We start from the raw sequence: 27,936 nt of genomic DNA, 5'->3' as shown, positions 1-27,936 counted from the left end.
TTGACGCCGCTCTCCCTAATGACGTCAATAGAGAGCGACAGTTTGGTGTTTGTGTACCCGCCGCCGAGCTAACAGCTGCGCCGATCGTGTTTAGCTTCCCCCTCCCACCCACCTCTCCTCCGCGCGTCGTTGTCATGAGGTAGGAATAATAGCACTTTTAATATTTTACAACAAGAATGATACCCGCATGGCTTTTTGTGACACGTCCATCCTGCGCTTTGGCATAACGTGTGCTACCGTGTTAGCTAGTGGCTAGCTTCTTCCTGGCTCTGTCACTGTGTGTCAACGTCTGCCCCGTGCGCAACGTTTGCTGTCGTGGTGTGGTCACAAGTGCGCATCGATGCGCCGGAGCGCAAAAATCAACAACGGGACCCGTTATAAGCGCTTGTGCGTTTGTTCGTGGCGCGTTTATTAAACGTGTCACGTCCGTTTGTTGTCTTGTAGCGTCGGAGGGGATCCTCGGGCTGGGATGATGCAGCGCTGTCAAAACAACTGGGCGGTCAGATGAGCACGACACAAGCCTTTTATATTTTTAATTAACGCATAGGACCTTGGCATGTTTTTATTTGATTGTTATCTAAATAGGCACAAAGCTTTTTGATCCGTGTATGTTGTGTGCTTCATTGTTAGTTGATGCAACTAAATTTCAACTAGTGTATTTATACAGCTCCAACAGACCTTTAAACTGGCAAGAACTTCCAATTCAATCCCATTATACGTTATTACATTTTTCAAACATTGTCAATGCTTGAATAGTTAAATATACAGTGCTTGATGGGAAATTAGTAGCTCTTAAATTCTATTTTGTGTGCAATATGATTGATACAGTGTAGCAGTAGCTGGAATTTCCACAGCTGGATGTTTTGGTCTGTATTTGCCTCTTAATACTACCACTATCACGTTACTGTTAGAGAAACCATCAATTGAAAAAGATTTTCAAAAAACCACACTATAACAGCACTGTACCATATACATTATAATTAAGTATATGTCTAATAAAAACACAGAGCATTTGAATTATATGCATCATACTCACTCTGGGTGCTGATTTTTAAATTTATTAATGCCTGCAGATCACTACAGATGTGGTTGAACTTGACCTGCATTGACCAATCAATTAGAGGATGGAAAAATGCCATGTGAGGACAAATTTGTAATCTGATTATGTGTACAGCGTACCAGTTCAGAATACATTTCGAAATGGATTAATACAATTACATGGAACAAATACTAGAATTTAATTTGGTCAGAGATTCCTGAGAAGGCCTTGCTGGCCTTGATCTTCCCCCACTTACAGTGCAGTAAATTTATAATGTCTTAGAGAGTATCTACAGCGATACCAAGAGCCGGGGTTCATGGGGCCACACTCCTCAGCACCAGAATTGACCGCCCAGTCAGTTCTACGCTAAATCCGGCCCCCGACCCATGACGGAGTACTGCGAGGACGGGGGGCTGCTGTATGAGCAATCTCCTCCCATGCACATCAAAGTGGAGTCTCCCGAGGGACACTCCGCAGGGGGGGCTTCCGACAACGGCTTCCCCAGGGATGATGACGACTCGGAGGGCAGCTGTGACCAGAGCAGTGGGCCGCGCGGGGGGCTGCCCTTCAACGTGGTAGTGGTGCACCCCAAACTCATGGCGCCCGACATGTCCTCAGACGACTTCTTGTCCATTGAACAAAGTAAGCCATCACCACTCAACTTGTGAATTGTGGCGGGAAAACGTTAATCCATCCATCCATCATCTATACCGCTTCTCCTCACTAGGGTCGCGGGGGGTGCTGGAGCCTATCCCAGCTATCTTCGGGCAGTAGGCGGGGGACACCCTGAACTGGTTGCCAGCCAATTGCAGGGCACACACAAAGACGAACAACCATCCGCGCTCACACTCATACCTCGGGGCAATTTAGAGTGTTCAATCGGCCTACAGTGCATGTTTTTGGAATGTGGGAGGAAACCGGAGTACCCGGAGGAAACCCACACAAGCACGGGGAGAACATGCAAACTCCACACAGGATGGCCGGAGCCGGGATCGAACCCACGCCCGATGCTGTCTCTCAGTGTGAGGCCATCGTGCTAACCAGTCGGCCACCGTGCCGCGAAAACGTTAATATTTATTCAAATTAAGTCAATTGAAAGTGACTCTGGATCTTCACCCAGCCTGGCTCATCATGTCATAGGAAGATAAACCTGAGGGTTATTACTATAAAAATACATACCCACTTAAATGCATAACAATGGGCCAGAAGTGGCTCATTCACAGTTCAGAAATGGACAGAACCGGTTTAATTGGCGGCTTAAGTTACAGTTGATGGGTGCGCAAGCACATAACTATTATGGGCAACTATTATAACTATATACAATACAAAAAATAAATTCCTTTAAGAAACAATATTAGAGTTGGTGTTACGGTAGTAGTTAGAGAAGTTTATAGCAATAGTCCCTAAATGGTTAACACAGAGGTCACCGGCCTTTTTGAAAATTAGTTACTCTTTTTTTTTTTTTATTTTGCAATTCACTTTATGCAAAGTCATACTTTATCCAATTAATCGATGGAATGATTGATAGAATAATCAATTCTAAAAATATTCAATCATGACAGCTCTAATAGATTAATCGACCAACTAATTGACTTGACTATTACTCCTTCATTATTTTCCTCCTGTGTTTGTGTTGTTGGTTGTGCCCCCTACAGACAGAGCCATGTCAGCTGCACTGGCTGCCAATGGCGCAGGCAAAAGAAAAAGTCGCTTCAGTGGCGCAGAGCTGGAGGTGTTGGTGTCCGAAGTGACACGTTGTGAAGGAGAGCTGTTCGGCCCAGCGGGGAGGCTCCGACGGCGCGAGAGGGAACGCATATGGGCCGGAATCCTCGAGCGGGTCAACGCCGTGTCTAGAGTCCCGCGTACGCTTCGGGAGGTCAAAAAGCGTTGGGATGACCTAAAGCGACGCAACGGCGGCCGGCTGGCGGATGCCCGCCACCGAAGCTGGTCCCTCCCTTCCAGCAGAGCATCCATGCTCGGACAATCTTCCCAGTCCAGCCCCAGGCTTCAACATGGCAAGCAAAAGCAAAGTTCCAGACCAAAGCCCACATTCACATGCTTTCCTGAGTCAGACACAGGTAAACTGTGTCTTGTTATGATCAGGGATTTTGAGGGAAGTACAAAAATATATTCTGTCTTGTGTACAAGTTTGGGTTACATTGCCACCGTAGGAACAATACTTTTAAACAGAGGACCCCCTATTTTAAACAGAACCTGTTTTGCCTGTGGAAAACCACAAATAGCCCAGCCGTGGTCTAAGTATGGCCCTGCAGCATTCATTTATAACGCTGGCTAACACATCTTTTGGTGCCAAGAAAGTTCAAATGGTTTCAGGATCTTTTTGGTCGCTGAATATGAAAATGACAGTTTAGCATTTAGAAAATAAAACATTAACAAGATTTATTCATTTAATTTTTTTCAAGATCGGCGGGCCGGATTAAAACGCTCAATGGGCCGCACATGGCCCCCGGGCCGTAGTTTGCCCACGCCTGCCCTAAAGAGTAGAAACCATGCAGGGGGCCTTGCTTCATTCAAAACACATTTTATGTCCATGCTTTCAGGTTTTGGAGGCGAGGGCTCAGAAAAAGATGCTTTGGACAAGGATGACGATAATCCGGAGCACGAGAGAGATGTTGGGGTCCCTGACTGTGAAGATGAAGACAACAGCATGGAAGACAAACTAGGCCTCGGGCTAGGTCTGGGCATCGGTGCCCCTCCCACCTCAGAACGATGGCTGCCTCCCTCCCCGCTGTACAGCGCCCCTTTCCTCAACGGCAGCCCGGAGCCCAGCAGTCCTCAGCCGTCGCTCGGAGCACAGCAGGGTCCTCTGGAAGCCCCGCCGCGCGGCTCCTGGCTTGAAGATGAGCTACGAGGGCTGGGAGAGGCAGCGATTCAGCTCGGAAATCGCGTGGACAAGAGTCTGCGGGAATTCGCCGACTGTTTCCGACAGGACATGAGAACACTCGTCACGTCACAGGAGGCTTTGGCGCTCAGTCTCCAGCAAAACAACGTCCTGCTGCAGAGGCTTTTGGGCGTGCTGGAGGCGCAGCAGCTGCAGCAGCAGCAACAGCAGCAGCAACGCGTGCAACAAACGCAATACTCGCAAGCATTGCAGCAACAACAACACATCGAACATTTACAGCAACCGATTGAAGTACCACAGCACATAGTACAACAACAACAACACAAACTACACCAGCTCCAGCTGACTCGGCATCCCGGCAGTCCTTCCGCTGGAACAATGGTACCTTCGCCGTCGTCACCTGACTTACAAGCCACTTTTCCCTCGCACCCGCCTGCAGGCGTGAACGGGTGTGCACAGAAACCGCGGAGAGGCAGAGCTTTCGATCACAGACGCAGGAGACGACGCTAAGGACAAAAGGGATTGGGTGACGGTTAAAAGCACACACTTTGCATACTTGAGCAGTAAGGATGTGACAGTGAATCATGTTTTTTTTTCTATTGCTATAGTATTTGGCGTTATGCTTCAGAAATACCCATTGCACTTAAAAGTTTTCCTTAGAACTATTAGACGTGAGCTTATAGGGTGGCCTTAAATTTACCTGTACATATTCTTACGCTATCAAACCTGACTAATTGAGTTGAGGAACAACTTGACCCCTCTAGGCACCCCCCCCCCCCTGTCCAGAATTTACTCGCGGTGCTGGTGTTTACGTGCACTGGTGTTTACGTTCATGCTTTTCAATAGAGCTTGTACTGTATAAACAACATTGTCATGTAACGAAATATTTAGCTTTTGGGGAGTATAGTATGGTAACAATTAGGGCTGAACAATTTAGAAAAATAATGTAATGTTTTTTTCACCCCTCATTATTTCAATTATGAGATTTTCAAGGTCCTCTTACATGTATTGTTTTTAACAAACAAGCAATATATTAATTTAATACATATAGGGTTATAATATAGGGTTGTTAACTTACTAAACACTCTGCCTTGCAGCTTACTATGACAACTTGACAATATTCTGCCGAACAAGTTTTAAAATTAAAAAAATATCCTACCAACCGCTCAAATTGCATCCTTTGCATTTTACTTCACTACAATGTCGATTTGAATTTAATTTATTGTTCAACCCTAATATAACCAACCATACCCCTCCCAGAAAGTTAGGAATATTCAGCTTTCAGGTGACATTTCATCAGGCACCTACAATAATCTATAACTTTTTCAGAGGAACATAATTTGACCGTTTGATTCTTAAGTGCACATGTTCAACTTTTCATTGTTTCAGTATATTATGCACAACTTGCTGTTTACAACAGCTGGATACGTGAACTGACCACTAAATTCTCAGGTTTGTTTAAAATTAGTACACATCGTGAGACCAAGATGAACCTTAAAAATCAATCAACAACTCCTTGCCATTGTGAGGCTTTCAACGGGATAGTCTACTGAGCTGCAGAGACACTGGAAGTGTCACAGGAAGGCAAGGAAGTGGATGTTATTGGTCAATTCACGGATCAAACACCTGTTGTGAATTTTGCCAATAAAAATGTGCATTTGAAAGTTTTGAAATATAGTTATGTTCACCTGTAAAGGTTATAGGTTTATCCTGAAATTTCACCCAACAGCCCAATATGCCTAACTTTTTGTGCGTATTGTATATTGTATTTCAACTGCTGTTGTAACTACCTGCTAATGTATGCCTGTGTTTTAACAGTTTCACGGTGAATATTTTTCAGCTTTGGCAACACATTAAAAATGTGTTGCGTTCGGAGACAAAAAAAGCACCCGTTTTTGCTTGTATGCACCATCAAGAAAAGCTTGCGGCTTTAGCGTCACAGTAGGCTTGAGGCAAAATCTTAGGGTGGAATTAATATGTAGGGCAATTATATTCCTGCATGCAGTGCGATTTGTGTGTAGATTGTTGTCTAAAACCGCATATTGCTACCATATTTATAGTTTTGCAGAAGTTATATTTTGTAGATAAATATAATGTATTACCACATAAATAAAAGTAAGACTGGTTGATCACCTGTGGAATTCTTATCCAGCGGGTCAAATAAACTTTTCTTCGTCGTAAAAGACAGCCGCTGAGTTTTAATTTGAAATCTCGGCGGGCAAAGCAACGTCATTTCCGCTTTGAGCTCAGTGGCTGAAGAAGCTTGCTTCTGGCGTCTCGGCCATAAGTGCAAGCAGGGAAAATATGGCAACCATATCCTTATCGTAAGTCTTCGAAACGACGTAAACTTCCTGGCGGAGTTAGTAAAGACGTCCCCGGATTACACGGCAAACGTAGAAGGCATTTGAAAGCAAATGTAATTCACTGGGGGAGCGCTACAGTGGTGACAGCGGCATATGTAATTCATCGGAGCCAAAAATGGCGGAGTCACCGGGAGACGAACGTCGACGGACCTTTGACTTTTCCGAGTCCGAATATGAGGACGACTCGGAAGAAAACGGTACGTGTTGTAATACTGTATTTTACTCGTATCTTATCATAAAACCTACACATTTTTTGTTATATTCGGCTGTGTTTGGCTCACTGCTGTTACAAATCTTACGGCACCTGATAAATTTATTTCTATTTTTATTAAAGGAAGTAAAATTGTATTTCAATTCAAATTACTTTTGATCATTTTAATTATTGTATCAGGATTGCACTTCAACCCTAAGTTTTAAAAAAAGATCAAATATAAATGCGAAGCTATGCCTGCTGGCCAAGATCAAACTTTGCTAAAACGAAGAAAAACAAATCGTTTTATGATTTTCTGGGTTGCGTTGATTTTGAATGACGCCCTCCAGTATGACTGTAGTGAAAACAGATGAAAAGTAGAAGTGAGGTCTTAACTTAAATCCCCTGGTCAGAGCAATTAGCTTAACTCCCTTTCTCTTCTTTGCCAAAAATGTTTTTTGCAACAGAATGTGGGTGTTGAGAGACGCAGCATCAGAGCATAATTTATTTAAACTGTCCAATTGACATGTTCTAACACTTGTATGTTAAGAGACTCCAACAAAATTATACAAAGAGCAGACCTAAAAGTCATTTCACCAGTCATATTTGATAACCCAATATGCAAGTTAGTGGGAGAAATAAGGGGAGGCGGGGATTGGGATGGTTTAGTATTAAATCGTTTTTAGAAATAACTTTTACTAAAAATATACTATTACAGTTATTCTCACAGAAACAGGTGATAATTTTCTTTAGGGGACCGAAAATATCCTCCAATCTTGAAATGATCTGTAATCATTGTCCACACAAGCTAGCCGCTTATATTATGTCCTTTACCTCTAATTTGCCTCGTGCGTAGATTTCTTTTATCGAATTGTAATTTTGTGTGACATTTCATAAAATTTCACTGGTTTATGTTTTCAGCTTTAGAGACTACTGACAAAATGCTTCCAGAAAAGCAAGCATTTTCTGATGCAGAGGAAATACATGAGAAGGCTGATCGACAAAGCGCTGCGAAACAACTATCCGAGGATACAGTGGACGATGTGTACTCGATAGAATATGTGATTCAAGATCACGGTGAGACTGACAAAGGGAAGGACATTGATTCAACAGCTAATCATGAAAAGTTTCGCATGGTGTGCAACGAGTGTGGGACATCCTTCCCCCGTCGTGAGATGTTCTACCTTCACCGCCACTATCATGCACACAAGGATGAACTTGTTCCCCTCAACTGTTTAGAATGCGGCCTTTCCTTTAAGGATCGCCGCAGTCTCATGAAACACAGACATGTGCATAAGGACGAGCCCAAGTATGAGGAGGAAGCTCGTTTTCAGTGTGCAGCATGTGAGAAATATTTCCCTACGGCACCAAAACTGAGGCGTCACCAATGCAACGATACAGATGACAAGCCTTATCATTGTACTCTGTGTCGTAAAGAGTTCGTAGTAAGGTGTGCTGTCGCCAAGCACATGCTAAACCACTCAGAAGAAGGCAACTGGACGTGCAAGGAGTGCGGTCGGAGCTTTCCGGACTACAGGACAATGCGCTGCCACCAGCGATCTCATCCTGAGCTTAAACCTTTTGAATGTCCGGAGTGTGGCATGACTTTCAAACACAGGTCCGTCTTGGAAGAACATCGGCACAAGCACACTGAGCGACTCCGCTCTTTTCTTTGTCCCATTTGCGGTAAGACCTTCACGTACACGAGTCTCTTACAAGAACGTCAGAATCTACGAACCAGTGAGAACCCCTTCCGTTGTCCTGATTGTGGTAAGAAATGTTTTTGTTCAAAATATGAAGTAATTTGTCACAAGCTTAGGCTACGCTAAGCCAACTAGCTTTCCTCTGCTGAGCTGCCCACCTAGCAGACCCCTTGTGTCTGCACCTGTGCAAGTGGTGGAAAGAAAATAGAAGGCACACCAGGGTGATAAACCAAAATACACTTAACTGTTGCCTTTGTCCACAGACAATCAGCTCACCAGCCAACCTGAGAGCCCACATTCAATTTCATGAGGTGGAGTGCAAGTCAGACGAGAAAAGCGCCCAGCCACACCCAGAGATTGAAAAGGTTTGGGACAAAGAGTACTCCTGTCCATACTGCTCATGTACATTGCGATGAGATAAGTTGAGGATGGCACATTGAAAACCCATAAGTACAGAGCACAAGATTCAGACAGCGCTAGCGTCCCTCTCGTTTTTTGTGGATGCTCCTGCTCTAACAAGAGCTAAAATGCCTAACCAGTAAAAATCAGTTGTTTACATCGATCTGCTCGTGCCACACGGCTGTACGTCTGTTCTGATTAATGTAGTAGCACATGTAACCGACAGATCGGAATAGATTGTGTTACATGTAAACAGTTGACCTGAGATCTTCAATCAGAATGACTAAAACGTCTCCATGTAAACCCGGCCACAGAGAGAGACAACAATTCACACCATCACTGAGTGGTAACGTCACTTGCACTGCCTGTACCGAAGTGAGGCGAATTTACCACTACATCTTCAGCGACTACTTAAAGATACATACTTAACATAACACGTATGATCTTCATGTGTGCAGGTTTTGGAAGAGGGGTGTCCAAGAAAATTTTACAACACAGAGCACAAAGGAGATGTTGGGCATCCTGACTGTGAAGATGAAGACAGCCGAGGCCTAGGAATGATGAATGCCTCCCTGCACGCTTCAGCGCACCTCTTTCCTCAATAGCTGCCCGGAGCGCAGGATTCTTCAGCTGTCACTCAGAGCACAACTGCCATGCATGTACTAGCTTGAATATAAGCAAAGAATGCTCAGAAATGCAATGATTCTGCTTGGAATTGTGGACAAGGGTCTCTGGGAATTTGTTGATGGTTTCAGTCGGAACATTCCGAGGCTGTTTGGAATGCTGCAGGCGTAGCAACAAATGCGCCACTTGCATACGTTGCAACGACAATAGTGAACATTTACAGCAGCAGATTGAAGTACAGTGAACCTCTGCTGTAAGTGAGGCAAAGTGACAAAGCCCTGCAGCGCATAGCAAAAATATGAGAAATTGACAACCTCTTCCCCGCCTCTTCCAGAATGGCTTTGTAATTGTGTATGGCTGCCTCAAGATGACATGACATTACATATGGGCAAACAATTTTTAGTGTCCAGATTAAACATTTTAAGTCATTAAACCCATCTTTTGGAATTCACACACCATAATAAATGTCAAGAATACAGGCAAATTGTAAAACCATTTGGGTTACACTGGATTAATGCTTTCGAAGGAACCAAAACAGAAATGTTCCTTATCAGATACACTTTATGCACAATGCATGTTCAAGGACCACCAACAAAACAGAACATCACAAATACAGGTAGAAAAATGTAAAACATTTATCATCCTGGCCTGAGCAAAAAAAAAATTATGTGTGCGTTTTTCGGCGAAAAATAAACGATGTTGAATGGTGAATTTAATTTTTTTTTTTTTTTTTAAATGCGAAGGTTCACTGTAGCCCAGTCACAACTCATTCTGCCCTCAAACAGCCCATGTGCTGAAGCCAGTCGTGGTTGCGTCTTGTTTTCTTAGACTTAAGATTGATAAAACCACATATTGTTGTCATGCTTTTAGGTTGGGCAAAGCTGTATTCTGTTGATATGAAGTGTACTAAATTGCAAATAAATGTAAGATTGGTTGGTATCTTGAGGCATTCTAATGTAGATTATTATTATTATATGGCTATATGGGCAAGTACTAGTTGTTGCCACGTCTGAGATGTCTCTTTTTTGAATCTCTACTCTGATCCTTGAGTTTACATTTTCTATCTATCTGTAGGTTTCGTCTGGGTATTCTGGCTTCCTCACACATTCTAAAAACGTGCATGGTAGTTTAATTGATGCCTAAATTGCCGATGTATGGCTTCTCAATTTCTGGGGGTCAGGGGTTACATTACAGATTTCTTTTCCCCCCCAAGGACTCCATAATAATCCCAACACAACCCCTAATTGCATAGATATTTTTTTTCAAATGAATCATTAATATTCATATTTTAGCAATTTAACCGCTTTATCATGTATTTAAATGTTGAGCCATTGGTAGCTAGGAAAATACTGCGCACGAAATGATTCACAAGCAAAGTATCCTGCACATGCAGGGAGATTTTAATTGGCCTCAAATAAGGTACGGGGGAGCAATTATTTTTTTTCTATTGTGTGCTGCTACCCATATATAAGTATGCATGCCCCAAGGAATTGACAATTTATTGCAAATTATTTTAATTATATGTACCCCGCCCCAAAGCCAGATGGGCGTGGCAGGCTGCAGACACCCACGACCCGAGTAGAGGCAATGTATATAGAAAGATTGATGGATGTAAATAGAGTTTGCATGTTCTCTAGGATACTCCGGCATCCTCACGCAAGAAATAAAGTCTGTGTTAATAAATGCCTCCAACTCCTCCCCTGACCCCTTGACCAAAGTCAGCTGGGATCAACCCAGCTGCCCTGCAAACAGAATGACAATAATTGCTCCATTAAGATTGATGAATGGCTCTGACAGTCGTCCAGTTTTAATTTGAAACCTCGTAGCGGGAACGTCATTTCCGCGTTCGTTTGCTGAATTTGGTGAGTCTGATGCTCGGGTCCATGCCAGGGGTGCATGGGGGGAATATGGCCGCCATATCCCCACCGGAGTCTCCGCAACGGCACAACTCCCTGGCGGAGGAAGCCCAAACATCAGGGGGCAAGACTGACTCGGCGGAACTGGAAGGCACCTCCGACCAGACGGAGGAAAATACATTGAGTCAACCCCGGGAGCGTCATCGTAGCGAGCACGGTGGTAACAACAGCGCTTCCCTGCCCAGCCATTCTAAGGTTATTGAGTCGGGGGCAGGAGGCGACCAAACATGTAATTCATCGGAGCCAAAAATGGCCGAGTCACCAGGAGATGAACAGCGGCCCATTGACTGCCCCGAAGACGACGGCGAAGAGGATCACTCCCACACGGAAGAAAATAGTAAGTGGACGCTAACGGTGTTGTGAGACTGTAATTTACTTGTAGCTTTAGCCTTCCTATTTACAATTGCTTTCGCTCTATGTCCAGTCCTGTATAATCAAGCTAGCTCTTAGATTTTTGTCATATCTTCTTTCCTTTGGGTGTTAATTTAATCGTTTTGTAAGCTATATATTGTTTTAAGTAAGTTTATAAAAAAGTGGCTCTCATTTACATTTTCAGTTTCAGACACTGCTGAGAAATTGCTGCCAGACACGCAAGCTCGTCCCGGTGCGACGGAAATTCATGAGAAGGTTGAGCGACCAATCTTGGTGAAAGAACTGACATCTCTGGATCCAGTGGAAGATGTAGACTCGATAGAGTATGTGGTTGAAGACCACGGCGAGAGTGATAAAAAGCAGGACAGTGAATCAACATCCAAGCCAAAAAGGAATCGCATGGTGTGCAAGGAGTGTGGACTATCCTTCGTCCGGCGTGAGATGTTCTACCTTCACCGTCACAGTCATGCGCACAAGGATGAACTCGCTCCCCTCACCTGTAAAGTATGCGACCTTTCCTTTAAGGACCGTCGCAGCTTCATTAAACACAGACATGTGCATAAGGAGCAGGAGGAGGAGCCAACCTATGAGGAGGAAGATTCTTTTCAGTGTGCAGCTTGTGACAAGTTTTTCCCAACTGCGCAAAAGCTGAGAGTCCACCATTGTAACGATACAGAAGACAAGCCTTATCACTGTTCACTGTGCCGCAAAGAGTTCCATTTAAGGTGTTCTGTCGCCATGCACATGATGACGCACTCGCAAGAGGGCAATTGGAAGTGCGAGGAGTGCGGTCGTAGCTTCCGGGACTACAAGAGATTGCGCTGCCACCAGCGATGTCATCCAATCCTTAAACCCTATGAATGTCCTGAGTGTGGCATGGCTTTCAGATACAATTCTGTCATGGAAGACCACCGGCGCAAGCACACAGACCAACTACGCACCTACCTGTGTACCGTTTGTGGTAAGACCTTCAAGTACAGCAGTCTCCTCCAACAGCATCAGTATCTGCACACCGGTGAGAAGCCTTTTCGCTGTCCCGATTGTGGTAAGAAATTTGCCTTTGCTCAAAATATGAGGGCTCACTGTCGCCAACATAGACTGCACCAAGCCAACGCGCTTCCCTCTACTGAGCAGCCCGCCAATCAGGCCCCTGCGTCTGCACCGGAGACGGTGCAAGTGGCGCAAAGGAAAGAGAATGCACATCCGAGTGACGAACCAAAACGCACTTTTAACTGTCCCCTTTGTCCCCAGACATGCAGCTCGCCAGCCAACCTGAGAACCCACATGCATTATCACGAGGTGGAGTTTGAGTCACACGAGAGAAGATTCCAGGCGCCCTCAGAGATTAAAAAGGTTTGGTACAAGGGGCACACCTGTCCACACTGCCCATGTACATACCGTGACGAGATAAGTTTACGATTACACATATTCAAAACCCATCAGAGTGTCGCGCAAGATTGGGACAAAGTGTCCATTTCGCCCCCAAAAGAGTTGAGCTCGGTAACCAGCGAAAATCTGCAGGTCAAATTCACAAGTGACGACTTGGGTATTAAGCCATACAAGTGCCCTGAGTGTGGAAAAATGTTTCGGCATCGCTCGGTGTTAGAGCTGCACATGCGCATACATTCCAAGGACAAGCCTTTCCAGTGCAGCGTGTGCGGCAAAGGCTTTCGATTCAGCAGCTACCTACAGCAACATATCATCATCCACTCGGGCCAGAAGCCTCATAAATGTCCTGACTGCGGGAAGGATTTTGCCTTCCTGCAGAACATGAGAACCCACCAGAAGCTGCATCAGGAAAAACCCTTCCGCTGCACCAGCTGCCGCAAAGGCTACAGCGACGAGACGCAACTGCAACACCATATGCTCTCTCACAACGGGGAGAAGCCTCACAAATGCAACCTCTGCAACAAAAGCTTCGGCTTGGCGTATCTGCTGCGAGACCACCTGAACACGCACACGGGAGAGCGGCCTCACCGCTGCAGTGAGTGTGGCAAATCTTTCTCCTGGTTGAGCAGCTTGTTAGTGCACCAGAAGATCCACACTCGCAAGCGCCAGAGTTTCGGTGCGCTTAATTCTCTCCCAACTGGTGGGAGGACTAGAGGCAGAGGGAGCAGGGGAAGGAGAGGGGGGAGGCTGATGTGGAGCATGTCACGACAATTAGTGGGGTCTCCTCTTTATCCCGATTCAGGGAACGTGCCACATTCTTCCTTGCTCGCATCTCAAGAGGAGTTTCAAGCGAGAATGCAGAAGGAAGCGTTTCTTTCAGAACTACACGCGCCACCTGTCCACTGGGAGGTGGATGGTGACAGCGTAATGCCTGTCCCCTTGTCACAGCAGCCGGAGCTCTTTGACAGCTCAGCACAGCCGGACCGGCGCAGTCGAGAGAGCGTACCCTCCATTGTTGGCTCCCCTCAAAAAGCCGGCCCCTCGGGACTCGACGGGATGGAGAAACATGGCCACCTCACGGCCGCCACATCAACTTCCTCTGTTTTTTTGCACCATGACTCTCGCAGGGCGTCGTCCTTTGTGGATGGTGCAGTCTTGTGGAGCATTCAGCCTCCTCTGCTGAGTTCTCCAAACAAGGCCGCTCAAGCGCTCCAGTCAAAAAGATGGCTGGGCAAAAAACAGGAGACATTGACACTTCCTATGAAAGAGGACGGCAAAGTGTGGGATCCTCAAGCAATAACCTTGACTGTTAGCCAACCTGAGCAGCTGTGGACAGAAAGTGAGTCACAAAAGCAGAGGACTTTAGGTGTAGCAGGTGCACCGTCCTCAGCTCAGACAGACCAAAGCATCCCCGTTCCAGTATCCACTGCTCTTGCTCATGGGGTAGGTAGCACTTTGTGGGGCCTTCAAACACCACTGGGGGCTTCAAACAAAATGAACTCCCCTCAGAAACTTGTGAACAATAAAGACTTCCAGCTACAGCAGAAGCAGGTGGCGGCTGCTTGGGCCAATGTACAGAATCAGAGCGCAACACAGAAACTTCCCATCCCCATCAATCCCTTTGCCCAAACCATTGGCACAACAGTGTGGGGCTTCCAGAATAATCCTGTGGGTCCTCAGCTGCTTCTCACCGGGCAGCTCAAGCCGGGGAGCGTACAGGATGTGCAGCAGCAACCCATCGTCACGGCCAATCAGATCATCCTAAACCAGCCGCCGCCGTTTTTCTCCCCGACACTCGCCACGTTCCCAACCCTCACCCTGCCCGCTACTCACTCTCTTCACACCGTCTCAGTTGGTCCACTGTCGAGACCGCCGCTCCCAAATATTTTCTTCACCCCGCAGGCTGTCCTGACTGAGAGGCCCCCCATGCCACAAACTCCGGCCCTACCTCAGCTCGCCCCGCAGACTGAAGCTCACAAACTCGGAGCCCGTTTGCCTTTTGCCCCAGAACGGCGTTTGCAGTGCATGATATGCGGCTGCTCTTTCCCACGGGAGCTGGATCTTCAGTTGCATTACTTGCAACATGCACAAGGAGAAGTTTGACAATGTAACAGTAGCAGCGAAGCTTCATTTATGAATTCGTTACTTTTTTTTTTTTTTTTTTTTCTATTCTGTTGAACCTCATTTCTCTGACGCTCACTTGTGCATTTTGAATAGCTGACTGGTATGGGCATTAGAAGCCAACAAAAACATGAGTGAAGCTGCACACTTTTTCGATTCTACTAATTTACTCTGAATAAGACTGCTGATACTGTTGTTGTGTTTAGAAACAGTCGTGGTTTCACTCTTAAAACTGATTTTAATATGTGGGTTGAACCTCTGAAGGGTATGGACCAATTGACCATGTCACTTTCTGACAATAATATTTGGATTTAAAAATGTTTTAATTGGTGCATTTTTGGTCCCGTCTTGAACCATTTCAAAGGTTTATTTCATGTACAGTATACGGTGTGCCTTTTATGAGTACAGTCTGCATGTCTGCTACGCCGGTATTGTAGGCCTAGTTTGTTAGTAAAGTAGACGGAACATTGATCTTACTCCTCAGTGAATGCACAGAACTGTTATCCATTTACACTGAAATACTGATTATGGAAACGCTAGAGTATAGTGGCCAATGACAAATCTACACACACCCCGTTCAAATGCCAGTCACAATTAGACCAAGATAAATCATTTCCAAACTGTTACTACCATTGATGTGATGTATAACCTGTACAACTGATTTCTTTATTTTTCTCCCCAAGGGACGTTAAAAACGAAAAAAAAAAACTGAGCTAATGTAGTTGGTTGCGCAAGTTTGCACACCATCTTATAACTGGAGATGTAGCTGTGTTTCACGTTAAAATTTATGGTAAATGGTGGGATGAGCACACACTTGCCACTCATTCAAGTCCCCCTGATTTGCACCAAGTAACGTTCAGATGTTCTAGTTGGCTTTTCCTGACATTTTTTTTTTTTTTGCTTTCTAGCAGATACTTTAAAGGTTTTGTGATCACACTGACTGGTGTTTGGAACTATTCATAATTCCTTATCCGAACATTGAAGCTTTATTTCGGGTAGAAGCACTTTAGATGGCGGTGTCCAATGACTTCTATTTAACACGAGGTTTGATATGACTGGTTAATAAACACAGCCCCAGTTATAAGAGGGTGCCTACATCTGTGCAACTGCACTCTTGATTACTTTTTACTCAAACTTTCAAAGATGTTTTTAGATTGAGTTACACGGATTATAGGTCACGTTAATGATTAAATTTGTTTTAGACGATTGGTCTTGGTCTCCTTTTTATCTATCTGTGTCTGTCTGTCTATTCACAAATCCAGGGATTCGAACAGGGGTGTGTAGACTTTTTATATCCACTATACTTGTATGACGCCTCTTTCATCTGGGTTCTCACTTCACCTAAAGTTCTCATCAGAAAATGTGTTAAAATGTGTAAATGTCAATCCATAATAAAAAAAAAACATCCTTTAAATTATTTTTGGGGTGATAAATTGTTGCAAATAATTTCTCAATAACCAGCCAGTGAAGCTGAAATTGCAGAATTACATTTTCTGTTCAATCATCTGAGCAAGGTAACATATTCATCCTTGCTGTATAATGTCACAAAAATAAACTGTTAAAATGTCAAATAGAAATTGCCCTTTGTACATCACATCCAACAACACATTAAAGAGAAAAAAACATGACGTGTCTTCTTTTTCAGAAGTAGAAATATTGGTGAATTGACATTGGTTTAATTCAAACATAGATTCTGAGATTTCGTCATTGCAAAGTACTACAGATCACTGGAAACCAGTTTTTAATTTGTGATTTGAAAATAGTTTGGCAAGAGTGCCAAAAATTCATTTTGGTCATATACAGTATAATATAGTTCAAATAATTTGCAAATAGTTTTTCGGGGGGGGGCAAATGTAATCTGAAAATTGCTTTTGTCATTATTTGTAAAGATTTATTATTCACATATGTTCTATAAGACATCCTCGCTAATAGCAAATATATCTTCTAACCTCTCCATTGGCGAATTCGCTTAATTACTTAATTAGAAGTTTTTACCAGTTCGTGGTATCGCCCAAGTATACAACCAGATAATTTGGACAATGTGCGTGCGTGCGTGCGTGCGTGTGTTTACAAATGTTTCGCTTTCGAAGGCGGAGGCCAATCAATCCCGAGCATCCGTGCGGTCAACAAAACCGACGAAGAAGAATTAACTTCCGGAGACGGATGCAACCTCCTTCCATTGCACGAGTCAGTTAAGACTTGTTCTTCATCATTTTTCACCGTGCTTGAACAAAACGTCTCTCACAATTTACGTTATGGTTGTGCAATGAATTTAACAAACATGAGTATTGTTTTATTCGCTTTTTTGTGTGTCTTTACCGATGCGTAAGGATTTATGCTTTCGCCGTTCGGCTTAGGAGCGCCATCAAAGCAAGCTATCGCTAACAAAACCGTAGCGCCAACGATGGACCGAGTTCCGGCTGTTGTGATGGAAGACGTCCGGGTGGAGGAACAGTCCACCCCCATTGACGTCGCACCGTCCACCGCCGCGGATGTCACGTCGGCAAACGATGATGCGCCGCCGTCCGAGGACACCGCGGAGAGCAAGCGTCCAGCCTCACGTCAAGGTGGAAACCTTGTTATCGGTTAATAATACAGAATTGCGTCAGTTTTGAAATATATCACTGTGTATGGCAACTATTAAGTTTAGGGCATTCAATGTTTGTGCGTGTATGGCAATCATGTTCAAATTAGTCGACAGCTTGGTATGTATGCGCGAAAAGATTAATCGATTTAATGAAACAAGCATTCTCTTTTAAAAATTACAGTGACACAACTATAATTTTCCCGTGACAAATACTTGCCGAACACAGAAACGGAGAGCGTCTCTCGTTCATGTTAATTATATGTAATTAATTCCAATTTCTCGATGACAGAATTGATTAATCAACAGCTAATAAATTATGAAATTAATCGACAACATTTTTAGTAATCGTTTGGAGCCTTTGTTTTACTTAAAACTTTCTTCTTCTGATTTCAGCATCTCATCAGTAATTCTTTTTTTCTGATTGATTGTCTTTTATTTAATCAGATAATGTGTGCAAACAACTGCTTTTTCTTTGGGAGACAATACCCGAGCCAGGAACTGAATCAATTGGAAAGGTTGAGGAGTATATCTATCACTGTCATGTGACATTGCTTAATTTTAGTTTCTTTCTGGTTTTTAAATCACTAAACAACACCAAATAAACAACAATAATTGGTTAATAACCAATAATCTGGAGAAAAAATGTTTTGTAATGCACCTTAATGCATTTTTGTCAGATTATTAGATTGATTTTTTTGAAGAATCAAATTAAAAAGTATTTGATAGTGACAGCAATTTTCCAGTCCCTACGTAAAACATTAAGTAAATGTCAGGGTAACAAAAATCATCGTTAGAAAACTACAATGAATATTACATTTATATTTTTCAGTTTGGGAGTCAGTCTTGGGGGTTCATCAGAAGTGAAGAAACACATACAGTGTATTCATATCTACCGTGTCCACCCAACTCAAATGATTGATGACAACTCTTCAAAACAACAACGCTCTCTGCCTTTTGGCCTCACCAACTTGAAGAAAGTCTTTGCGATACTCAGGCTAACTTGAAGAAAGTCTTTGCGATACTCAGGCTGTTTTTTTTAACATGTCGTTGTGTGCAGTCCTTTACAAGGATTGTAGCCACAAAAATGAAGAAAAAGAAGATACTTTGTTGCAAAAAGTGATATGAATGGCATTTGCCAAGGTGGAGCAGAGCATTCCTCAACTTTGTTCTGTACCTAAAACCAAAAGTTACATTGATTTACAGTAAATAGACACTGACTGAAAGGCATGATTTGTTGATTTTGTTATTTGAACATTGTGATTTTGCATGCAACTGCTGTTTTGTTGTGATATAATAAGTACATACCTTTGTTTTGTTTTTTTAAATAACTGCAGGCCAGATGTAGTCCTGGGGCAGATTTTGCTCCGGTCTGTCTAAGGGTCTTTACACAAGGAAAAACATTTTATTTATTTATTTTTTTTCCCATCTGATATATTGTTTTCACGATACCAACATTTTGACTTTGATAATATACCTTCAAAGTAGGGGTGGGAGATATACATCGTCATCGATATAATCGTCAATGTTGCTTTCCCGATGTGCAATTTTACATTAGCGAGTGTTCATACAAGTCCGTAAATGGGTGGCCACAAAGTAGGAGGAAATTATAAACCTTCATTCTGCGAATCAGCGGGCAGGATCCAGTCACGTGAGTCTTTGATAGCAGCAAAGCGAACGGTTCAGATGTTGAGGCGTGTCCCGTCTCAGTGGGTAAAGACGTAAGTCCGCGTCACTAATCTGTAAAAAATTTGGGGTTGACAAGACTGACGTTGGTCGGAATAACATTGTTAGATGTGTGAAAATGGTCACTGTGGAGAGCATTTTTGTTTCATCATGAAACCTATGGATTACAAGAAAAGTTTTGCGGCTCCACAAGCACGCTGAAGGAAGCTAAGTAAACATGTACACTCAGAAAACCCTCAAAGAGTTGAGCAAACACACACTGTTCTTTAGGCGAGCAAATTATACAACGTGACAGCGAGGATGTTCGATATTCGCTGAACATTTAGTTTACTCGCTTGAAGTCATAATTGTTCCGTGAAGCAAGTGCAGATTTGGAATGTTTTGTAGAACATTGGCAAATTATCATTATCCAGTTTTTAAAAAAATATTTTTTAGTCTATATCGCACACCCCTACTTCAAACTACTTTGATACTGGTACTGAAATGATACCACAGCAATATTAGTAAGTTATAAAAGTAAACTAAATTCAGCCCATTTTCTAAATTCTTGCTCTGTTGCACTAAAATTGAAGTTGCCTTTCCAACAACACTTTGCATTTGGGCCAATTTTCATTCTGGGGAAATCTTGTCACACTGCTACTTATAGCTGTCCATGTCTCTCATTTTCCTCATTTATCCACTTCTCAAAGTATTCTTTCCATCTAACCAGCACACTACTGGCAGCGGCCAACGTATTCCCATCCCGAACCTTGATCACCCTTATCTGATACACGTTGTTTTGAATTTCAAACACTCTGTCTAGCCAAGATATTTCTCACGTTTTTTCAAACCTGGCATACATATCATTTGTATACCAAATCAAGGAGAGATCCATCTTGAAAGGAAATAACACATTTACAGTCATGAAAAGTTCATTCATACGTAAAATCACTGCAAGAAAGGGACCCTCTCGGACTGAGCCGTACCTTATCAAATGGAATCGCAATCCCACTGCCTTGAATCTAATCGTTCCACTTCAAAGCTCCCTGTATGTCCACTTTTAAACTGGTTTGAAGACACATTTTTATTCTTTAGCTTTTGCTTAACATGAGACTGTCACTATTCTTCTTGTATCTATTGAGTTTGTGATTTAGTTTGTGTTCTAATTTCATGCTAATTTTTATTACACCAGATGGAAAGCGCTTGTTGACAGCTCCAGCTATTGTGAAATCCGCTATATAATTAAAGTTGTATTCTATTGTAGCCATTTATAGATGTACTACTAAATCATCTTTTATTGGAGAGATGCACACCCCCTTTCTTAAGTATTTGTTTTTTCTCCAATTTCTCTCTCTAGAATTTGATCTCTACTGCTGCCAAGATTGCGGAGAGGCCTTTAGTGAGGAGGCAGCCTACTTGGATCATCGCCAGCAGCACCCTGACGGAAAGTGCACAATGTATTTGGAGCCAATGGACGATTCATATATGGTTGACGACGACGAGGAAAGTACCAGCTCCTGTCAGTTATGCACATTGTCATTTGCTGATATGAGTGAATTCCGATCCCACATGGAAACCCACCGTGTTCAAAGTTCTGACACCCAGCAGGTTTCTGGGTCCACAAAGCAGAAGTTCTTTGAATGCTCTGAATGTGGGAAAAGATATTCCATGTTAGGACACTTTCTCAATCATCAGCGTACCCACATACAGGCTTCCAAATCTCTATTGAATGACTTGGAGAGTTTAAAGAAAAAATCCTTCCAATGTGAAATTTGCGGGCGGAATTATTCTCGTGCATCTGCCCTTGATGCCCACCGACGTTGCCATGAAGAAAAGTTATTTAAACGCCAGTACAGGACTTCAGGACTCAGGAATAATACTGATGAGTCAGCAGCCAAACTCATTAAAAAGCAGACTAGTGGTACTTCTGAGAGGCTTTTCAAATGTGCTTGTGGGAAATCATTTAATGGTTTGATGCATTTGAAGACGCACCAGCGATTCAGCCAAAATATCGATTGCTTTCCAAAAGGAAGGACAGGAAAGCTGAGGAAAAATGACTTTTACTGTCGGGAATGTAGGAAGGCATTGCATGGCCATCTTGCCTGGTTCAACCATGAGAAATGGCATGAAAACCATTCGACTGATTCTCCAAACCGATTTCCATGTGAGACCTGTGGGAAAGTGTTCATGACTCAGACGTTCTACTTAAGACATCAGCGCATGGTGCACAATTGCGAGACTCCAGCAAAGTCATTTCTCCATCAAGTGGACCAGCTGCAGAAGAAAGCATTTGAATGTACAGACTGTGGCCTCAAGTTCTCAAGATCGTCAGCGCTTCACTCTCATCGGCTGCAACATACCAGTTCTGTTCCAGAAACGGAGAAATTGGTCCAGGCACATTCGCCGCTGCTGAATCAGCAGGAGACTTTGGAAGGTGAACTTAAAGTGACTCAGCAATTGAGTCATCAAATCCTGGCAGAGAATGTTCTTGACATTCGGTCTGAAGATCAACCCGATGTCAATGAGCCGGAAGATGATGTGACGGAGAGTTATGAGCCTGGGGACTTTAATGTCCTGGTGATAAGTGCGAGTGAATCAGAGGACGAGGCCGTGCAGGACTTGAATCCTGACCTGGATTCGGGATCCGGATCTGACCAGGAGGGTCAAGACAATGTTTCAGTCAGTAATCTGGTTTCAAAACCAGAGCTTGACTTGAAAATTGTGCAGGTTGACTTTGACCCTGCCAAGGAACAGTGCCCCCCAGCAGCTGAAAGCGACGAAACCAAAGAACAGTTTGCTTGTCCAGATTGTTACCGGTGCTTTGCTAGCGAGGCGTCACTGCGGGCTCACTTAGTGTGGCACAACATTCATGAGAGGAGACATCAGACTAAAGGTCAGTCAGTGGAAGTTTACACATGTGACAATGAAGCGCATCCCTTTGCAGCAGGTCATACTCCAGAATATGAGAAGAAAACTAACCGAGAATCAAAGCAGCTAGATGTTTTACAACAGAAAACTGTGACATGTGATCTGTGTGGTACAAATATTTCACATTTGACCGATCACCACGATAAACGACAACTGTGCCGAGATTGCGAGACGTCTATCTTATTTAACCACATGAGCGATCGCACCACACCGATTATAGAGAGCATGTCGGCTACAACAAAAGTGTACAATCCGAAGAAAACTCTTCTCGGCCCCAAGATTTACCACTGCGAGAAGTGCGGGAAAGGTTTTTGGTCGTTAGGAGCTTACTCGCATCATAAGCAAAGTCCAAGTCAGTGTGTTGATGTGAGGCTTCGAACCGGTGTTAACCAACCATTGCACCGTGGACGTTCTCGCTCCAGCATGAGGGTTGCGTGTCCAGTGTGTGGTCGAAAGTTCCGACACAAGGGAATTATGACGTTGCACATGCGTACGCATGAAAATGGAAATCACAAGTGTGAAATCTGCAACAGGTCATTCCGTCTTTTTTCCAGTCTCCTCAGACATCAGGTTGTGCATAATGAGCTCCTCCCCCCACCTAGTAAGTCTTTTCAGCATCAGGTCGAGCAGCTGCAAAAGAATACATATAGCTGCCCCGACTGCGGGAAGCTGTTTTCCCGTGCCAAAGCACTTCAGTTCCATATGAGGTATCATGGAAATGAGAGTGGGCATTCACCGTCGCCACCTCGGTCTTGTGTTAGACGGGACGACCTTCGGTGTGCCACATGCCTCAAACATTTCAGCAACAAGGCCTCCTTGCGCACGCACAGAAAGCTGTGCGTTAAAAAAGAGTATCATATAATTGATTGTAAGACCAAAAACCTAAGTAGTAAGGAGTCGGTGCAATTGTCTGAGGTGAACTCTCCAGAAGGTGTGGTAAAGGTGCCGCCTAACTTGAAGAGTGAAATGGAGGAAGTGCACATGGAAAGTGGCTTAAACAACTCCAGGGATTTGAAATACAAATGCAACAAGTGTGAAAGAAGCTTTTCAGTTGTTGGCGCTTTGAATTTGCATAAAAGAATTCACGCTAAGGGTTACAAAAAAGTAGCAAAAGCAACCGTTTCCTTAGTGCCTAGCGAGGAAGAGTTACGGAAAGATTATCAGTTTCCCTGCTCAGAATGCGGGAAGCGCTTTTTAACCAACTCTGCCCTTGGCTCTCATAAACGATGGCACACAAATGACAAACTTTCCTCTCTTAAAGAAAAGTTTCCCGACCACCGTCTGCAGGACTGCCAAATGTCCACACTGCAGCCTCAGACTGACTTGAGACCCGAGCGTGAGAACTTAGACTTAAGTGCGGAAGGTCCCCAAACATACGCACAAGGCTATTTGTTAGATGAGCAGAGCATCGGTTTAGAAGCTGGAGATGAGTCAGGTGACTCCTCGCTCAGTGCAATGAACCGGGTCACGAATGACGGCTGTAAAAGCATTTCGACAATACTGATTGCAAAAAATTACCAGTGTGCCCTCTGCTTGGCGAGGTTTTCCAAAGCCAGGGGCCTTCGTGCCCATACATGGCAAGCACACTCAGCGAGTAGAGAAGACAAACCGAAGAGTGCGTTGGACGCTCAAATCAAAAGAGTCGCCACATGCTGTGAAATAAAGAGTGAAAATTTTGCAACAGAAATAAGTAGCCCCCGTGTCAAATTTGATGCTTCTCCTTTGATTGTCCCAAAACCTGACTGTGGACTTAAGTGTGAAGCTGCTCCCCCAATTCCTGACCATAAATTATGCCCAGGGTCTAAACTGGTGGTCCAAGCTCCTGATCCCTTAGGTGAAATCTCACCGCTTATCAGCCGCCTCTCCGAACCGATCGTCAAATGCCTCTTTAAATGCGAGAAGTGCGGCAAAGCCTTCCAGACTGAGGGACAGTTAGAAGCTCACAAGACCAAGGCAAAAAGCCGTCCGTTTTGCTGCGCCCTGTGCTGCAATGCCTTTCTAACTGAGAGTCAACTGCAGCAACACCTCGCCTGGCATGATCAGGTCCGATTTCGGCTCCCCAACGAGGTTCGCTTACGCCTCAGTGCAGCTTTGAACACAAAGTCTGTCAGACCCACTGGGAAGTCCTTTCCCCCTCACGCACCAAACCAAGATACCCCGAAGCAAGAGAGCACGTCCGTCAGCAGTAGCCCGCATGGCAGAAAAGCATTTCTTTCGTCATCCACGTTACAAAACCCTAAATGTTTGCATTGTAAAAGTGCTGTGTGCGTTTGTCTTCGCGCTTCTGTGACGGTCGATAGCTTCCCGGACCTTTCTAAACATGACCGGGCAGCTATTAGTGACTCCGGGTGGCAAAGTGATGGCCCTGCTGCTGTCTCGTCAGGACATACAGATGTCCTTACGTGTCTTGAATGTGGTGCTACGTTTAGTCAGGAAACTGATTTGCACCAGCATTATAACAAACATGCGCAAGGCACGTATTAAAATATTTGTTAACATGTCAAGCTTACGAGACTTTTGCTTTTTGCCTGGTCGAGGAGATCCCTTAATATATTAGAGTAATTATGTCAGTTCTCCACTTGCTAGGCTTTCCTTCACACCGGATTAGAATAGCCTTGCATAACCCTTTTAATACTTTCCACATACTCAACATTTTGGTGTCATGGATGCATATCCACTATTCGAAATTCCGAAATTTGAGCTAATAGTTATATCAAAAATATATACATGGAAAACATGAATGCGTGTCTCAAGCATTCCTTTCAAAACATTCTGCTGACGTCTCAAATGCCACACTGGCTGAACGAACTCAATGTGTGCATTGTTCATTTAAAAAAAAAAAGCCTGACATAAAGCGCGAATATCGTTGGTCTATTGTACATTACAGTATGTACATATTATTGTGCATGAATTGACTACTAATCCCCATCCCCTTTCCCCGTTATTGTTGATTTCTATATTGTGACAAAGCTATTTATTGATCAAATGAAATTGTGTTACATGTATTCATTTGGGATGGTTCTTAGTTACTTTACCGCTTATTTTGGGGGGGAAGACCTGTGGAGTAAATATGAATGAAGCTATTCCCCCCCCCACCCCGAGAGTGACTAATATGCCTTTGCCTACATGTTTACATGCTGTTTTGGAAGCTATAATAAAGGCATCTATTATAGTCTGAAATAGTGGCTTGTGTAATGACTTCACACCGATTCACACTAAATCTGTGTGACGTATGTAAAAACAAAATGTCAACATATTGAGTAAAGTTGGTGACGGTCATCTTGATATTTAAATAGTTGCTTATTTGAGCCATCGGCTTTATAGTTGCATGTCTGCTGGCTTTTATTTGAACTGCGTATATTTCCTCAGTTTTGACAGTCATATGTTTAGTTTGAGCTGCCCTAAATGTTGGAAAGAGATTACTTCGTTGATAGATTTTTGATACTGTAATGTTATAGTGGGAAAGGAACTATATAATTGTAAAGCTGGACAAAAAAATTGAGCTGACTTGATTTAAAACACATAAAAGTGGTACGTGTCGTCGCCGTCAAAGGTTAAGAATGATCCATAGTTAAACAAATAGCCAAAGGTCATTTAGATGCATTCTGTGGACAGAACAGAGATGAAGGAGGGAGGGTGCTATTAAAATCACTAGTTTGTGCTCAACTGTTATGGATTTTGTGTGTCAGTGCTTAAATATGTAGCAAACTGCCTAACAGTTTTGAGGGTGGTTATTTTTATGGTGTCACCCCACCCCATGGCCCTAAAAAGGACCATGTCATTTAGCAATCCACTGACTAGTACAAATCGAACATCTGTGAGCCAAGAGATACCTGCTCCTGCTAAATGTGCGTAATGACCGTCTTTTCTCACCTTTCTTGTAAACTCTTTCCAGATTTCTTATAAAATACCGTCTTTAACCGTGCATTTCCCCTATTTCTAGCCAAGCAGAGCAAAGTTGCGCAGGATTGCGGACCAACAACAACTGCGGAGGACTTGGACACTCAAGGGGAGGGAAAGAATGACAAGCAGGACATTGACGTGGATGGGACTCCTGAATCTGAGAGCGCTCTCCAAACAAGCGCAGGTTCATCGCCAACTGAAGGCTCCATGAAGTCACTATATCGGTGCCTAACATGTGGGAAAGCTTATTATTATCTGTTGTCTTTTCAAAAGCACCAAGCGCGGCATAAGAGGAGGCCCTCACTAGCTAAAAGCCTGATCGGCGAAAGCGCTCAGAAGTACAACTGCCCCATGTGCGGAATGACCTTTTACAGGGAAGCCCGTCTCCGTGGTCACCTGATGACTCACATGTCGCGTGAAGTGCACAAGTGCGATCAGTGCAACAAGACGTTTGATACCCTGACTTCGTGGTTGGTCCACGATGATTTCCATAAAACGAGGCCTTTTTGGTGTCTTAGTTGCCAAAGGGGGTTCATGCAAGAGGACTACCTGAATAAACACTTGCAAATACACCACCTGGGGAAGTACAAGTGCCACATTTGTTCCAAACGCTTTTTCACACCACCTCTGCTCAGCTATCACATCAGCAGCAACCACGCTTCTTCGCGGTCCGACGTCGGTGCCAGAAGTCTAAAAAAGGCAGTCGTTAGGTCCGGCGATGAAGGCGTGATGGAAGATGGACGCTTTCCCGTTGCAAATGACAAAGAGGAGCGAAAAGCGCCAACATGTGTAGAAACCGCGGGAAGTTGGCAAAAATCTGGAGAGCGATCTGAGAATCAAGAGTTTGATCAGTCTGACGAGTCAGATTGCGGCGAATTTGTGCACCAGCCCCCAAAATCATCGACCTGTCCTGCTGGCGAGAAAGTTAAAGACGCAGGAAAAGCGGAAACGAAACTTGAGCTTGACGTGGGTGCGCAAACGGAACAAAACCAACGCGGGGAGCATTATAAGTATTGGGAATTTGAATGTTTTGAATGCGGTCAGGGCTTTGACGAGGTAACTCTGCTTCATTTGCATTATGTTCAACATGCCGTTGGGGAGGTGCCATTTCCTGATACTGAGGGCTGAACATCTATTTATGTAAGACATTTGAAAAAAACAATTCTGTTCCCCAACAGTGGGTGCTAACCTTTCATGACTTTCAAGGGGTAGAAAAATTACCATATAAATGATTGAATGGTTCATCAAATATGTAATAAACTGTCTGCATTGTCAATGTTTTATGCTCCTTGTCGTTATTCACCATAACCTCGTCAAATGCATGCATTGAACGGCCCTATATGTGATATTTCACATTTACATTATATATGGAAGGTGCTTTGTTACAGCGCCAGCTGTTGTGAAATGCGCAATATAAATAAAGTTGTGTTGTATATAATCAGGTTGGACGTAAATTGGCCATTTTGAGGAAGTTCTCGCAGACATAATTATTTGTAGTTCTTTATTATTTTTTGAATGGAACAAGTTATTGAACCCTAATAATGGCGTAAAATCATGTCAAGGGTGCTGATATTGACCAGCATTTAGCTAACAAAACTAAATAGCCATCCATTTTCTGCACAACTTGTTCTCTGAGGGTCGCAATGGAGATGGGGCCTATGGCTGCTGGTTTTGGCCGTCAGTCAATCCCATCAAAACATTCATGACTACATTCACACATGGTAGTCTATTTGGTTCCCAATAAAGCTAACTTTTTGGGGGGAATGTGTGGAAGCCACAGCTATCCTGAGAAAACCCAAGCAATTATTTGAAAAAAAAATGCAAATTCCACACAAGAGGCCAGGGGTGAAATTTTAACCAAGAATCTTTTCAGTGCG

General features: G+C 43.7%; 4 protein-coding genes across 9 annotated transcripts; all 4 read left to right on the top strand.

The window, feature by feature from the left end:
* Positions 1-34: 34 nt before the first annotated feature.
* LOC148329151 (uncharacterized) lies at positions 35-4,655 on the top strand. The gene is made up of 4 exons (XM_088306007.1): positions 35-139; positions 445-1,681; positions 2,695-3,117; positions 3,601-4,655. The coding sequence occupies exons 2-4, from the start codon at positions 1,426-1,428 to the stop codon at positions 4,410-4,412; spliced, it is 1,491 nt and encodes a 496-aa protein (XP_088162133.1). The 5' UTR covers positions 35-139; positions 445-1,425; the 3' UTR covers positions 4,413-4,655.
* A 1,446-nt stretch (positions 4,656-6,101) lies between these two features.
* Positions 6,102-10,126, top strand: LOC148329150 (uncharacterized). Its single transcript, XM_088306008.1, has 4 exons — positions 6,102-6,462; positions 7,377-8,225; positions 8,422-8,523; positions 9,016-10,126. The coding sequence occupies exons 1-3, from the start codon at positions 6,381-6,383 to the stop codon at positions 8,466-8,468; spliced, it is 978 nt and encodes a 325-aa protein (XP_088162134.1). The 5' UTR covers positions 6,102-6,380; the 3' UTR covers positions 8,469-8,523; positions 9,016-10,126.
* An 862-nt stretch (positions 10,127-10,988) lies between these two features.
* LOC148329149 (uncharacterized) lies at positions 10,989-16,188 on the top strand. Of its 2 annotated transcripts, none has more exons than XM_088306006.1 (2): positions 10,989-11,434; positions 11,660-16,188. In XM_088306006.1, exons 1-2 carry the CDS (start codon positions 11,053-11,055, stop codon positions 14,959-14,961), a joined length of 3,684 nt encoding a protein of 1,227 aa, XP_088162132.1. In that variant the 5' UTR covers positions 10,989-11,052; the 3' UTR covers positions 14,962-16,188. The 2 variants fall into 2 exon arrangements, with proteins under 2 accessions (XP_088162132.1, XP_088162131.1); XM_088306005.1 differs by having other exon boundaries at positions 10,990-11,434; positions 11,654-16,188.
* An 860-nt stretch (positions 16,189-17,048) lies between these two features.
* Positions 17,049-27,335, top strand: LOC148329148 (uncharacterized). 5 transcript variants are annotated; one of them, XM_088307308.1, is made up of 4 exons: positions 17,136-17,546; positions 20,586-22,121; positions 26,100-26,243; positions 26,333-26,505. In XM_088307308.1, exons 1-4 carry the CDS (start codon positions 17,315-17,317, stop codon positions 26,347-26,349), a joined length of 1,929 nt encoding a protein of 642 aa, XP_088163434.1. In that variant the 5' UTR covers positions 17,136-17,314; the 3' UTR covers positions 26,350-26,505. The 5 variants fall into 5 exon arrangements, with proteins under 5 accessions (XP_088163432.1, XP_088163431.1, XP_088163434.1 ...); XM_088307306.1 differs by lacking the exons at positions 26,100-26,243; positions 26,333-26,505 and having other exon boundaries at positions 17,049-17,166; positions 17,337-17,546; positions 20,586-25,336; XM_088307305.1 differs by lacking the exons at positions 26,100-26,243; positions 26,333-26,505 and having other exon boundaries at positions 17,051-17,166; positions 17,310-17,546; positions 20,586-25,336.
* The last annotated feature ends 601 nt before the right edge of the window (positions 27,336-27,936 follow it).

The sequence above is a fragment of the Idiotropiscis lumnitzeri genome, chromosome 10, assembly GCF_059441095.1.
Source record: "Idiotropiscis lumnitzeri isolate Australia: NSW breed Sydney's pygmy pipehorse chromosome 10, RoL_Ilum_1.0, whole genome shotgun sequence".
In the NCBI taxonomy this organism is placed as follows: Eukaryota; Metazoa; Chordata; class Actinopteri; order Syngnathiformes; family Syngnathidae; genus Idiotropiscis; species Idiotropiscis lumnitzeri.
This window is presented reverse-complemented; position numbering and strand designations above follow the sequence as displayed.